Consider the following 15,000-nt stretch of genomic DNA (forward strand, 5'->3'; position numbering starts at 1 on the left):
TTAGGTTAGGTTAGGTTAGGTTAGGTTAGGTTAGGTTAGGTTAGGTTAGGTTAGGTTAGGTTAGGTTAGGTTAGGTTAGGTTAGGTTAGGTTAGGTTAGGTTAGGTTAGGTTAGGTTAGGTTAGGTTAGGTTAGGTTAGGTTAGGTTAGGTTAGGTTAGGTTAGGTTAGGTTAGGTTAGGTTAGGTTAGGTTAGGTTAGGTTAGGTTAGGTTAGGTTAGGTTAGGTTAGGTTAGGTTAGGTTAGGTTAGGTTAGGTTAGGTTAGGTTAGGTTAGGTTAGGTTAGGTTAGGTTAGGTTAGGTTAGGTTAGGTTAGGTTAGGTTAGGTTAGGTTAGGTTAGGTTAGGTTAGGTTAGGTTAGGTTAGGTTAGGTTAGGTTAGGTTAGGTTAGGTTAGGTTAGGTTAGGTTAGGTTAGGTTAGGTTAGGTTAGGTTAGGTTAGGTTAGGTTAGGTTAGGTTAGGTTAGGTTAGGTTAGGTTAGGTTAGGTTAGGTTAGGTTAGGTTAGGTTAGGTTAGGTTAGGTTAGGTTAGGTTAGGTTAGGTTAGGTTAGGTTAGGTTAGGTTAGGTTAGGTTAGGTTAGGTTAGGTTAGGTTAGGTTAGGTTAGGTTAGGTTAGGTTAGGTTAGGTTAGGTTAGGTTAGGTTAGGTTAGGTTAGGTTAGGTTAGGTTAGGTTAGGTTAGGTTAGGTTAGGTTAGGTTAGGTTAGGTTAGGTTAGGTTAGGTTAGGTTAGGTTAGGTTAGGTTAGGTTAGGTTAGGTTAGGTTAGGTTAGGTTAGGTTAGGTTAGGTTAGGTTAGGTTAGGTTAGGTTAGGTTAGGTTAGGTTAGGTTAGGTTAGGTTAGGTTAGGTTAGGTTAGGTTGGTGTTCAAAATCGTTGGGGTAAGATCGACTTTGGGTTTTCTCGGATGACTCCTTGGGCTTCCCAGATCTCTTGGACGATTGTTTCTGTGACTTTCACAACGACCCGGCTTGTTTTTTGGACTGAAATTGCATTTCTATTAGGTACACCTACATAGACGATTTTCTCATATATCGCATTGACTTGGAGATACATTTGGACTCCCTTCCGGTGACTGCTGGGCCTCCGGAAAGCGACTTCCGGGTTGTTTTCCGGGCGTTACACGCCCCCGGGGGGGTTATCTTGACGACCATACATTAAAATCTGTACTGACTTGGCTGGTTTCCCGGATTTCGATTTCACGTATTTTATTTGGATTTGTTGATACCCTTTTAGCAAATCATCGACTTGGCGTTTCTTAATGGACTGATTTTTGCTTCGAATTTGACCTTGGCTGCTTCCCGGACCCTTCCTTTTTTCCTTTACTCGTGACCTTGGCATACTTTTGGACACTGATTAGTTCCGATTTGGATTTGCCGTTCGCGGCATTTGTTGATGGAGTCGGACTCCAGTTCGGCTCCGGGCGGCGGTGCCCGCCGTAAGAGGCACCGGACTTCCCCAATCCTGGGATCTGGGCCGTCTGGGTCTGAGACCGAGACAGAGTGCCCGCGCGGGCCGGTGGCGCGGCGCGGTAAAACGTCCTCTGGGGCTTCATCCTCCAGAGGCGGAGTTTCGTCCCGTGGGGTCATGGCTCCCCCTGATCCCGTCTTTGACCCTGAGGAGGGTATGGAGAGCTCGGCCTCTGAGTCTCCATACCGCATGGACGCCGAACAACTGAGGGCGCAGGCCGGCCAGAGTGCGGCCGCAATTTATGAGGTTGTCCGCAAGTCGGGCCACCTCCAGGGGGGCTGCCAGAGAACCCTTAAGCTGGCGGCAGCGGGTCTCCTGGACATTGTGGAGGCCCTGGCGGACCGGACGGTGTCCGATGAAGTCCGCCGTACCAGGGTGGAATCCGCTCGGATTCGTCGTGAGAACGACGTGCTCCGGGCGGAAAGGAAGGCGCTCTTGCGGGAGTTGGAACAGGCAAAGGCCCCTCCTGCAACAAGAGTAACATGCCCACCGCCTGCCCCTGTGGCCTCGGACTCCACTCCGACCGTCGCGGAGCTCTTGGAAGAGCTAAGGCGCTCCCTCATCGCCTCGGTAGGGACGATGCTGGACGCCCGCTTCGAAGGAATCGAGGGGCGCCTGCTCCCGGAGGCGAGGGTCCGTCCTCCCCTTAGGGCGGACAGAATGTCGGCGGGGTCCCCTGCCACCCCAACGCCTGTGCTTACTCCGGCCCCGACTTCGGATGTCGTGGGACCTCTCCCCACTTCGCGGGCCGGGAAAAGGGGGAAGAAGAAAGGGGTAAGTCACCCCCCTGTCGTCGAACTGCCGGCGGTTGCCCCAACACCGAGGGCAGCTGAAGCTCCCCCGGAGGCGGGTCCGTCGGGATCAGCGTCCACCTGGTCGGAGGTGGTACGCAAGGGGAAGGGCAAGGGGAAGAAAACTCCCCCTAATGCGACGGCTCAGGCACCGGCCTCTCAGGCAGCCAAGAAGCCGCAGCCGGCCAGGCCGAGGCTGACTGTTCCGAAGTCGGCGGCGGTGGTGGTAACCCTCCATTCAGAGGCTGCCGCCAAGGGTGTGACCTATGCCCAGGCCATGGAGCGCGCGGAAGAGGCAGTCAACCCGATGGACCTGGGCATAGAGTCCGTCCATTTCCGTCGGTCCGCCACCGGGGCCAGGATCATCGAGATCCCGGGCTCCCAAGGCCAAGAGAAGGCCTGCGCCCTGGCGGAGAAATTGAAGGCCGCCCTCGACGGGGTTGCGGTCATAGCGGTCCCCGTCAAGTGCGCGGACCTGAGACTGACGGGACTCGGGGACACGGCCACCGTGGGAAAGGTTGCCATCGCCGTGTCCCACGCCGGGGGTTGTCTTCTGGGCCAGGTGAAGGTCCACCCGATCATCCCGGGTCCCGACGGCATGGGCTCATGCATCGTAGAGTGCCCGGTGACGGCCGCCAAAGCCATTTCAGAAGCGGGACGACTTCTCGTCGGTTGGACCTCCGCCGTGGTCCGATTGCTGGAGCAACGACCCTTGCGCTGCTATAGGTGCATGGCCGTAGGCCACACTAGGCCAACCTGCCCCTCCACCGTCGACCGAAGCAAAGTTTGCTACCGGTGTGGCGAGGAGGGTCACAAGACTGCGGCCTGCGAGTCTGCAGCGATGCGTTGCAGCGTCTGCGCTGCTGCCGGGAAGCCGGCCGGTCACTTAATGGGGGGGAGATTCTGCTCTCCCCCCATGGTAAAGGGTAGATCGGGCGTGGGGGCGTGGACCTCTTCCACCGCCACGACTCGACCAGCGGGAGTGACCCGGGAGGCTAGCATGTCCGAATAATCATGGCTAACAACGGACACGCTAGCTTCCTCCAGGCGAACCTCAACCACTGCGCGGGGGCCCAGGACCTCTTCCTTCAGTCCCTAGCGCAGTGGGAAGTTGATGTGGCGGTGGCTTGCGAGCCTTACCTCATCCCTCCCCAACCAAATTGGGCCGGGGACTTGGCCGGCTCTGTGGCGGTTGTTGGCCGTATGGGCGTTGGGCCCCCTCTCGTGGTTGTCGAGAGGGGGATGGGTTTTGTTGTAGCCGGTTGGGGGGAGTACACCATTGTCGGTGTGTACTTCTCCCCCAACCGTTCCCTGGCAGAGTTCGAAATTTTCCTGGACTCTGTCAGGGCGGCCGTGGCCCGTGGGTCGTCAGGGTCGGTTGTGGTCCTCGGCGATTTTAACGCCAAGTCCCGGGCGTGGGGCTGTCCCGTCACGGACGGGAAGGGTGAGGCGGTGCAGGTTTGGGGACTCCTCTCCGGGCTGTCCCTGCTCAATAAAGGAACAGCCCACACCTGTGTAAGGCACAACGGGGGGTCAGTGGTTGACCTCTCATTTGCCCCTCGTAGAGGGTGCAGTACGACCTGCCAGTTCTTTCCCGAGATGGGTCCTCAGCCGGCTAGATAAAGAACTGGCGGAGGAGGCGGCCATCGTTCATCGTTGGTTCGCCTCTGCACCGGAAGAGGGAGCCAGCACGGAGATGCTGGCTGGTCGTATGCGCACCACCCTCACAAGAGTGTGCGACGCGGCCATGCCGAGGGCGCGACGCCGTCAAGCGCGCCGGTCGGTGTATTGGTGGTCTCCGGAGATAGCGGAACTCCGGAACGCCGCCAATGGAGCCCGGAGACTCCATGCCCGCTGCAGGGCCCGTAATTGGCGTAACCCGGGTCGGGAGGGGGCCGAGCAGGCTCAGGCTGAGTTGTGGGAACGGTACAGGGCGGCAAAGCAAAACTTGCAGCTTGCTATAAGCCGCTCCAAATCGGCTGCAATCGAGGAGATCCTCGCGGACCTCGATAGGGATCCTTGGGGGCGTCCGTATCGCGCAGCACGCAAGAAGCTGCGCACACTGGGCGCACCCCTGACGGAGTCGCTTCAGCCGGATCTCCTCGGAAGGGTGGTAGGCGTATTGTTCCCCAACTCGCCGGGACACACGCCCCCGGTGATGGCCCCAAGTTTCGTGGAGCCTGCAGCGGAGGGAATTCCTCCCCCTCTTGTTACTGAGGGGGAGATGGAGATGGCTCTTGACCGGCTTCGTGGCAGGAGGACGGCTCCGGGGCCAGACGGCATCCCAGGGCGTGTATTAGCCCTCGCCCTAAAGCATCTGGGGGTGCAGCTTCGGGAACTCTTCGATGCATGCATCGTGTATTAGCCCTCGCCCTAAAGCATCTGGGGGTGCAGCTTCGGGAACTCTTCGATGCATGCATCGGCAGGGGAGAGTTCCCGAAGCAGTGGAAAGTGGGCCGGCTGTGCCTGCTCCCGAAGGGGGGAGATCATCCGCTTGACTCCCCCTGACTCCCCCTCGGCATACAGGCCTATTGTGTTACTGGACGAGACGGGTAAACTGCTCGAGAAGATTCTCGCGGCCCGTCTCGTCCAACATTTGGAGGTGGTGGGGCCCCCGCTATCGGAGGCTCAGTTCGGGTTCAGGTCGGGGCGGTCTACCATCGACGCACTGACCGCTCTAAAAATGCTGACCAAGGCGGCGGTGGCTGAAGGAGACGTTGTCCTGGGGGTGTCGCTTGACGTGGCGAATGCCTTCAACAGCATCCCATTCGAAACCATCATGGAGGCACTCCGGTACCATGGAGTGCCCCCGTATCTCCGGAAGCTGTTGGGGGCGTACCTCCAGGACAGGGAAGTCGCCTGGATCGGCAGCGATGGACGGCGGTGCGCGCGGCGCATGAGCTGCGGCGTTCCACAGGGTTCGGTTTTAGGTCCGACCCTGTGGAACATTGGTTTTGATTGGCTCCTCCGGGGTCCGGTCCCTCCCGGCGTGGAGGTGATCGGCTACGCTGACGACACCTTCGTCACGACCCGGGGGAGTTCATACGAGGAGGCGGCGCAACTGGCCACCACCGCTGTATCATTGGTGGTGGACCGGCTAGCGCGGTTGGGTTTGAGGGTCTCCCTATCAAAGACGGAGGCCCTCCTTTTTCACGGCCCGCGCAGGGGTCCTCCTCCAGGCGCGCGTATCGTCGTACAAGGCGTGGAGGTCGCGGTTCGGGCCCAGTTGAAGTATCTGGGCCTGACCATTGATGGGAGGTGGAATTTCGGGGCCCACTTTTCACAATTGGCCCCGAAACTGATAGCCGCCGCAGCGGCTCTTGGTCGGTTGCTACCGAATTTGGGAGGCCCGAGCTCGGCCTGCAGGCGCCTGTACTCCGGCGTCATCCGAAGTATGGCGCTGTACGGTGCCCCAGTATGGGCTGATGCTCTCACCGCTAAAAACCGAGTTCTTATTAGAAGACCACAAAGGACGATAGCGGTGAGAGCAATAAGGGGGTACCGTACCGTGTCTTGGACGGCGGCCACCCTGCTAGCGGGCGATCCCCCCTGGGAGCTTCAGGCGGGGGTCTTAGCGGAAGTATACCGCTGTAAGATGGAGGCGCGAGCTCGCGGCGAGAGGCCGGATTGCGACGAGGTGCGGAGAATCAGGTCGGAGGCTCGAGCTGACCTGATTATCAGATGGGAGGAGCAGTTGCTGTCCCCCGTCGCTGGCCGAGAAACGGTGGAGGCAATCCGGCCTCACCTCATGCGGTGGGTAAATAGGTGTTGGGGGGTACTGTCGTACCGGCTGGTGCAGGTGCTTACCGGTCACGGTTGTTTCGGAAAATACCTGCACCAGATTGCGGGCCGTGAAGCAACCCCGGCCTGCCATGAGTGTGACGCGCCCGTAGACACGGCGCGCCACACCCTGGAGGAGTGTCCGGCCTGGAGCCCACAAAGGCACACTCTGTCGGCGTACGTCGAGGGGGACCTCTCGCTACCAAGTGTCATCAACTCGATGCTTGAAAGCGAGGGGTCCTGGAGGGCGGTGTCCTCCTTCTGCGAGTCAGTCATGTCGCAGAAGGAGGCCGCGGAGCGGGATCGGGAGGCGTCTTCCTCCGACCCGCGCCGCCAGCGGAGACGAGGACAGCGAAGGAGGAGATATGCGCATCTCCTCCCCCCGCCATAGCCTGCCTTATTGTGTTTGATTGTGTTTGTGTTGTGATGTTGTAAAGTATTGTTATTTTGTGTTCTTGGGGGCTTGGGGGCCCCCACCTGGGTAAAATTGGGCGCCCTTACAAACTTCGGGCGCCTGGCATGGAGGTGCCGCGCCGGGGTGGTCGCAGTGAAATACGCAAGTGAACCTGCACCACCCCACTATGGCGATGACGTTGTTCCGGTGGGGTTTTAGTGGGTAGTACCTAGTCTCGGGTGAGTCCCACATATCCCGGTTTTGCCCCAACTTAAAGCCGGGAATGCGTAAATGCATTTCCCCATCGTCAAAAAAAAAAAAAAAAAAAAAAAAAAAAAAAAAAAGGTTAGGTTAGGTTAGGTTAGGTTAGGTTAGGTTAGGTTAGGTTAGGTTAGGTTAGGTTAGGTTAGGTTAGGTTAGGTTAGGTTAGGTTAGGTTAGGTTAGGTTAGGTTAGGTTAGGTTAGGTTAGGTTAGGTTAGGTTAGGTTAGGTTAGGTTAGGTTAGGTTAGGTTAGGTTAGGTTAGGTTAGGTTAGGTTAGGTTAGGTTAGGTTAGGTTAGGTTAGGTTAGGTTAGGTTAGGTTAGGTTAGGTTAGGTTAGGTTAGGTTAGGTTAGGTTAGGTTAGGTTAGGTTAGGTTAGGTTAGGTTAGGTTAGGTTAGGTTAGGTTAGGTTAGGTTAGGTTAGGTTAGGTTAGGTTAGGTTAGGTTAGGTTTTTTTTTTTTTTTTTTTTTTTTTTTTTTTTTTTTTTTTTTTTTTTTTTTTTTTTTTTTTTTTCTGTACCCCTGGCGCGGGACGTCCAGGGACTTTTATACAAACTACTCCTATTTTATTTTTCTTTACTTCTATTTCTTATCCTACCCTAAAAGGGCCTATTCTACCACATTCATTCCGTTCTCTAGTACCATACTTTCTCGCTTTTATGCCTCTCGTACTTTTATCCATCTTTCTTTCATTCTTTCATTCCTATGCTTTTCTATTTCTAGCATTAACACAACTCGGGGAGGGGGGTGGGGGGGATTGGGGGAGGTTAGGGATATTTGTTTTATTCATATACATTTGTTTATCTTACATGCTATTCTTATATGCTATTCTTATTTTGTACTAACATTTACTTTTATTTGTATTCTACTTACACATTATTTCCTTATTTACTATTCTTAGCTTAATGGCTTAATGCTATCAGTATATATGATTAAATATATATGATAAACATTTTTTCTTACACTATTATCTTATATTATTGGTCTCGTTTCTTCTGTTAACAATTTTTACTATTTTCTTAAGGTATATTATGAACAATTCTCTTTTCAATTTATCCATTACAAGTTTAGGCCAGTTTTTCGGTTTTAGTTCTATTTCTAACTTTTGTTCGACCTCGAATCTTTCCTTCTCGAACTGGGGGCACTCTGACACGAGGTGCGGCAGTGTCTCCAGCTGCCCAGGTTCACAGATGCATGTTGGGTCCTCCTTGCACTTGAACCTAGTCAGGTACTCGGAGAACCCACCATGCCCCGTTAAGGCTTGGGTCACCTCATGGTCCAGATTTATTTTTCGCACTATCCTGTACGCGTCGATTGCGCTCGGGAAGTACATCTTAGTGATTTTCGCGGCTGTCCCTAAGCTGTACCTCCGGTCCCATTCGTCAAGCGACTCCGAGCGGATTATTCGCTTGACGTATGAGACCGGACACCGGTCGTATCTAGGCCTACTCTTGGACCCCAGGGCGGCCTCCTTCGCGAGTGTGTCCGCTCTCTCGTTGCCCTCCAGCCCTGCGTGGGCTTTTACCCAGAACAAGGAGACGCTCTTGTTCTGGGTGTTACAGTTTTTAATAGCGTCTCTGGTTTCCACCGCGAGGGGGTGGAGGGCAGCGGGGTTTACGACTGTTTGGAGGGCCGCCATAGAGTCACTGTAGACCGCAAAAGTCGCTTCTTTACGCTTATTCGCTTCCTTTGCCGCTTCGCAAAGAGCCAAAAGCTCAGCCTGGTAGACGGTGCAGTACGTCGGGAGAGCAAGCTTGAGGGTTTTTGTCTCGGCCTCCCCCCTCCAAATGGAGAGGGCTGCTCCGACTTTGCCCTCAATCTTGCTCCCGTCCGTGTAAATGCGGACCGCGAAGTTACTGTTGTTTCTAAGTTGTTCCTCGTCTACCAGTCTTCCCAGCTCTAGCTCGGTTTGCTCCGCGGGGTGGGGCCTAACCAGTGCCGAGGACATTCGTTCCACCTCTCGGTCGCCTATTGCCGGCTGGGGCACCCCCCTCTTGGCCTCGTAAAGAGTAGCCGATTCACGGACTCTGAGATCAAGGGGGAGTATCCCAGCCAGCAACAGTGTGGCGTTAAGAGAGGCGGTTCGATATGCCCGGCAAAGCTTTTGTGCGAAACTCCGCTGCAGCGCGTTAAGCTGCTTTTGCGCGCCTAGTTTCTTGGACGCCGGCGCCCACGCACTCGACGCGTACAAGACAATTGGTTCCACCACTGCCGTATAAATTCTGCGGATGACCTCTGGATGCAATCCCCAGGTGACTTTCGCCGCCCTGGAGAGCTGGCCGTACACTGCCGCCGCCTTTGCGCACACGTTTGTGATGTGAGTGTTGAAGGTGAGTCTGTGGTCAATGGTGAGTCCTAAAAGTTTAATTGACTGAGACATACCAATGCCGATCCCGCCCATGGACAGTCGTGGGGTGTCGTACTTTAACTTGTTGGTAATTACCATAGCACAGGTTTTATGTGGTGCGAATTTTAGTTTGTTTTTGACACCCCACGCCCGAACATACTCGAGAGCGGCATTGGCACGTCTCTCTACCTCCTGGCCTGTGTCCCCCTCGAATAGCAGGACAACGTCGTCCGCGAAAGCCTGCACGTAATGCCCCCCTTCCTGGAGGCCTTTTAGCAAAGGGTCCAGCAATAGGTTCCAGAGGATTGGGCCTCCTATTGATCCCTGCACGCATCCTTTTTCCGTTGCCCGCCTATGCTCCACACCCATGTAACGCACTCCGACGGTCCTGTCCCTCATATAGTCGCCCATGACTCTCGCGAGGCCGGCAGGGCATTTTTCCTCCGCCAACCTCACGCTAATCATGGGCCACCACGCGCTATCGAAGGCCCCCTCTATATCCAATGACACTAGTGTGGTAATTTTCTTTTTTGCTAGTTTGCTGCGGATGTTTTGCAAAAGGATATAGAGGGCGTCCTCGGTGCTACGCTGTGGCATAAAGCCGAACTGGACCGCCGACATGCGCGGAAGTACGTAATACTTTAGGCGGGCAACCACCATTTTCTCGTATATTTTGCCCAGAACGGGCAGGAGGCCGATTGGCCTGTGAGATTTGGGGGTGGCGTAGTCCGCTTTGCCGGGTTTTCGTAGGATGACGACGGTTGCCTCCTTCCAGGCTTTGGGAAAGCGTCCGAGCGCCAGGCATCTATTTAAGATGCCAAGGAATAGCTCGGGCGCTTTCCCAATCGCTTGGCTACATATATCGGAGGTCAGACCGTCGGCTCCGGGTGCTTTTTTGGGATTAAAGGAGGAGGAAGCCCTAACCAGTTCCTGCAGGGTAAAGGGAGGCTCGTCGCAGCTGCCGCCTGCTTCCACCAGCTGTCTGGCCTTGGTTCTTGTCGCTTGGTGATCGACGGAGTCTTCTTCTGTGCCATCTTTTGGGTAGAAGGTCTCGGCAAGCCATCTTGCCGATCCTTCTTCGTCCAGTGCTACTCCGCTCTTCACCATGGGGATGTCCTCGGTCCTCTTGCTGGTCCTGTTCAGGACCCGGTAGATCCCTTCCCAGACCCCCTCCGCGTCCTGTTTCCCGCAGAATTCCTTCCAACTCTCGACCTGAGCCTTCACGACCGCTTCCTGATACTCTACCTTTTTCAGGAGGTACTCCTGAACAACCTTTTCTCTTCGGATCGGCGCGGCGCAGCGGATCCTCCTCTTCCTGGTCGTGGCTTCCTTTTTCAGGTCCGCTAGGTGCTGGGACCACCACGGTGTGCTCAGTTTCTCCACCTGTGCAGCTTTTGGAATCGTCTGGTTGCAGGCCTCCTTGATGGCCAAGGTGTACTTTTCGACGATGTTGTCGAGGTCTCCTCCATCGTTCACCTTGTCCACTTCCTCCTTCGTGAGGCCGCTTTGTTGCCAATACTGGCCCAGTTTCTCATGAAACTGAGGCCAGTTTGCCTTCCGCGTATTGTAGGTCCTAGTGGTGCGGTGTACTCTACAACCAGACGATTTCTGCAAGTTGAGCAGTATTTGTAGCGCGTTGTGGTCCGAGCTTGTGACGCCATCCCTCACGCTCCAGTCGTCGACCAGTTCCAGGACATCTTCCGTGCACGCCGTGACGTCGATGTGGCTGCTCAGGTACCTGTTCCCTCGAACGACTTCGAAGGTAGGTCTTCCGCCTCTGTTTAATGTGTGAAGGCCCAGTTCATCGAGAGTTGATAGGAGCTCCTCGCCCCTGCTGTCGGTCTCTGTGCCACCCCACCAGATACTCTTCGCGTTTACGTCGCCGCCCAGGAGCAGTTTTCTGGTCCCCGTGGCGAGTACCACCCTTCTGATTTCCTGGAGGTACGGCTCTATTGGCTTATCCGGCTCGAAGTATAGGGAGCCTAGCGTGATCTCCCAGGCGCTTGTCCTGATCCCCACCACAACAATATTGTTGTTGGTGAGTTCTGGGTACTGAACCACATTAAGGCTCTGATCGAATATTGCGATCGCGGCCTTAACAGTACCCTCCCCGGGACTTGCGTTCTGGAAGATTCGAACGCCTCTAAACTCCTTCATACTTTTCGCCCCGCCGACGTACGGCTCCTGGATCAGTGCGGCTGCGGCTCGGCTGTTGACGGCTTCCATTATCAGCTCCTCGGTGGCGATCCTGGCTCTCTGCAGGTTTGCTTGGAGTATCTGGTATGGCTTCCTGCCGGTCTCCGAGACAATCTTAGCAGTAGGCCACTGTCGCCCGCGCTATTTCGTCCCAGCGTTTCCTAACGCGGCACTCGGGACTGAAGGCGTTGTGGCCTACGTTCTGCTCCTTTGCCTTTAGGCAGTTTCTACACTCCGGGGGTTCGCCTGCCAGGTGTTGTGGGCATTCCGCTCTCAGGTGCGGGCCGCCGCAGTGGCTGCACAGGTCCACCGCCTCCTTGCAGAGCCGTCTTCCGTGCCCGTAGCCCAGGCACCGGGTGCACTGGATCAAGGGCGACTGGTCTTCCACCCACAGGGGCTGAAGGTCCACTCTCAAGCGCCCCTTTTCCAGCGCTCTCCTCCAGACTATCGGTGACGTGCTCAGGACGACGTTGCAGGTGTGCGGGTTTCTTGCTCTCCTTTTGTATCTCACAGAGATACGGGCGTCCTCCCCGTCGAGGCCGCGGAAAACGTCCCCATTGTTGCTTCTCAGGGCCGCCACTATCTCCTCGTCACTGAGGACCTTTATGACGCCCCTGAGCAGCAGCAGCGGGTCCCTGTTCTTCGCTTCCTCCACGTGGAGGTTTTGCCCGGACCTCTGCATCCTGCTGATCATTTCACTTCTTCCTTCCTTTGTTTTACACCCTACAATCACCTTCCTCTCTCTTCCTTTTCTCACTCTTTCTATATCTATCCCTCCAGCTTCTATGTTCACGGCCTTTCTAACTTTATTCATGACCTCGTCCCCAGTCTCCTCGTTGTCTTTGGAGGTTATAATGATGGAGTGCAGCGCGGTCCGGATCGGTGTGTGGTTTTTGGGTTGCGCAGCTGCTACGCTCGCATAAGTCAGCTTGTGCTGCGTCTCTATGGCGCTGCGCAACTCTTCTATCTTCTTCCCGTTCTCCTTTATCAGGTCGCGCTGCTCCTCCATTTTCTTTAGGAAGAGGTCGTCCAACTTTGTTGGTAGGGGTTCCGCGTCCCGCGCGGTTTCGGCTATCTCTCCCGTTCCTGTGGTGGGACGACCCTCGTTCCCCCGCTCTGCCTCCTTGTACAACCTCTTCATGTTGTTCAGAGCCTGCTTCAAAATTTCCTTTAGGTCGCCCTTCATGTTTTTAGATTCGGTCAGGGCCGCGTGACCCTTTCCAAACCAGGAATTTACTTCCTCTGTCCGGGTTTTCGGGGAGGAGGGCATCAGCCTCATTGGCACCAAGTCTTCCTTCCCATATGTTGCTGCAGGTTTCCGTGCAGGTTTTTTGGTTAGGGGGGGAATGGTTGTGGATGGGATGGTTTTCAGGGGGGTTCCGGTAATCGGGGCACGTCCTAGGGGAGGGGAGGTTTGTCGTGGGCTGGTGGCCCGCGCCACCCCCAATTCTCCTACACTTCTACGTCCTATCAAGCTGTTTGGGCTAGGAGTTTTGAGGGCTGGTCTTGATGTGCCTGGTTGGCTGGCGGTCATTCTGTCTGACATTTTGGGTACAGAAAAATCGTCAGTTGTGTGTGTATAAATTTGTGTACTAACCTTTTGTTCTGTTTCAGGTTGCTGCTGTCACCGGGATCACAGGCAGGCGGGTGTGTGTTATGGTAAGTGTCTAAAGGTAAGTGTTTCTCTGTTTTGTGTGAGTGTGGTTGGGCGCGTGGGTGTGTGCGTGTATGTTTATGCGTGTGTATGTATGCGTGTGTGTGTGTGTGTATGTGTGTGTGTAATGTGAGTGTAATGCGTGTGTTTGCGTGCGAGCGCGTTTGTCAATTGCCTTTCAGTATTGGAGCAGTTCAAGGTAAGTACACTATGCCTTTTTCACACTTTTCTAAGTACTATATAAAATTATATGGTCACAGACCTGTCAATTTGCCCAATAAGGCAGTCCAAAAGGAGAGGTCAACTCTTTATGCCCAATAAGGCTAGTCTTAATCTAAATAATTTGTATATAATATAACTTAGTATATATAGTCTATGGTCTATGTCTATTTACAGGTTCCCTGTGCTGCGCCGAGGTCCCCAGAGAAAACCCGGTGGAAATCGGACGACCAGTGCCGGAGTTATACGGATTTTTGTAAATCCAAGATGGCGGTCAAAATGGCCGTCACCTGGTAAGTATCCCGCGGAGTAGTGCTCGACGAGTACTGGTCTCCAGAAAAAATCCCGCGTCGATACGACGACCAGGGCCGGAGATATCGCGATTTGAAGTTTTTCAAGATGGCGGCTAAGATGGCCGCGCAAATGTCAGATTATTTTCAACTCGCGATATCTCAGCCCCCAGAGGCCGCAGAAACGCGGGGATTTCGCCGTTCACTCTGGAAACCCCAGGCGCAGCAAGTGGGAAAGGAATTTTCCGGGAAAAAATTTCCGCGAATTTTCAAAAATTTTCCGCGCAGTTTGTCAGAAATTTTGCGATGGCTCGCTAGCTCTAGCCGAGCGCACCCTAGGGATACCAAACACGGAGCAATTCGGTTCAGAAATGCCGGAGTTATGGCCGGTAGAAATTTCCAATATGGCGGCTGCTAGATCTTTAAACAGCTGTTTTTCCGGCTTCCCTTCACGCAATTTCCTCGTGTTTGGTATCGTTGGAATCGTCTCGACGAGCTCTAGTCCGCGAGCCTATCAGAACGGGACCGAAAATTTTCACGCGGAAAAATATTTTTGAAAATTCGCGAAATCGCGAGTTTTCGTCGGAAAATTCTGCAACTTTGCACTTATAATCTAGGGCTTATTATCTATCTTAATCTATAATAAAAAATAGGGGTCATAGATCTAGATTGGGAGATATTCAATTAACAAATTTGGGAAAATTTAAAAGTCTATATCTCCCTCAATTTTCGCAGGAAAATTCTGCTCGATATGTCCCTTTGTAGCTCGCTGCTGTCCCCGTCGATTCGCGTGTCGGGATCCAGCCGGACGCAGCTGGTTCACCAAACACGTGCCACGTGGTTTTGGTGTTTTCCGTGAATAACTTCCCGGTTTTTCACGGGAAAATTCTGAAAATTTTCCCGTGGGTGGGGGCTCGTAGTGCACACTTTTCGACGTAATAAAAACGATATGTCGTCGATCGTTTTGCCGAGATAAATGAAGTTAAGTGTGCACTTTTGAGGTTATTTTGAGGTTTTCCACGGAAAACTCCGCTCCTACCTCGTTTCTGCTGTCGTGTGAGGTGTCCCTGGATTCGTCTCAGCGCGGGGCACGCTGCTGCAGTTTCAGTTTTTGCCGGACTCCTCTGGTTCTGAAACCACGTGCCACGTGGTTTCAGTGAAAAACTGTTTTCCTACTTCAGGGCGTGCCAGGAAAAATCCGAAAAGTGTTGGAGAGGGTGGCCCGTCGCGGGGCACACCTTTTGACGACAAAAAACACGTGGGTCGTCACTCAAAATCCAGAGTTATTTACACTTTTAGTTGTCACTTAACCCCAAAAATAGGGTTTTTCACTGATAACTTCCACAGTTTTCCTCCGATTTCACTGCAGTTTTCACGCGCGTGTGGGTCTTTGCGCGGCGCAACTTTTGATGTATAGCACGTCAAAATCCGTTCACTTTTTACCACTTCGGGGATTTTTCGAGCGCGGAGCGGTGTGTTTTCGTGACGCTCGGGACGGCGGTCGGGGCGCAACTGGTTAGGTTAGGTTAGGTTAGGTTAGGTTAGGTTAGGTTAGGTTAGGTTAGGTTAGGTTAGGTTAGGTTAGGTTAGGTTAGGTTAGGTT

General features: G+C 54.0%; 2 protein-coding genes across 2 annotated transcripts; both read left to right on the forward strand.

Annotated features, from left to right (window-relative positions):
- The first annotated feature begins 1,390 nt into the window (after nt 1-1,390).
- On the forward strand, nt 1,391-3,268 carry LOC142977774 (uncharacterized). The gene has a single exon (XM_076121861.1). It carries the CDS (start codon nt 1,391-1,393, stop codon nt 3,266-3,268), a length of 1,878 nt encoding a protein of 625 aa, XP_075977976.1.
- Nucleotides 3,269-3,270: 2 nt separating this feature from the next.
- On the forward strand, nt 3,271-3,879 carry LOC142977775 (uncharacterized). The gene has a single exon (XM_076121862.1). It carries the CDS (start codon nt 3,271-3,273, stop codon nt 3,877-3,879), a length of 609 nt encoding a protein of 202 aa, XP_075977977.1.
- Nucleotides 3,880-15,000: the final 11,121 nt, after the last annotated feature.

Source organism: Anticarsia gemmatalis, chromosome 13 (assembly GCF_050436995.1).
Source record: "Anticarsia gemmatalis isolate Benzon Research Colony breed Stoneville strain chromosome 13, ilAntGemm2 primary, whole genome shotgun sequence".
Taxonomy (NCBI): domain Eukaryota; kingdom Metazoa; phylum Arthropoda; class Insecta; order Lepidoptera; family Erebidae; genus Anticarsia; species Anticarsia gemmatalis.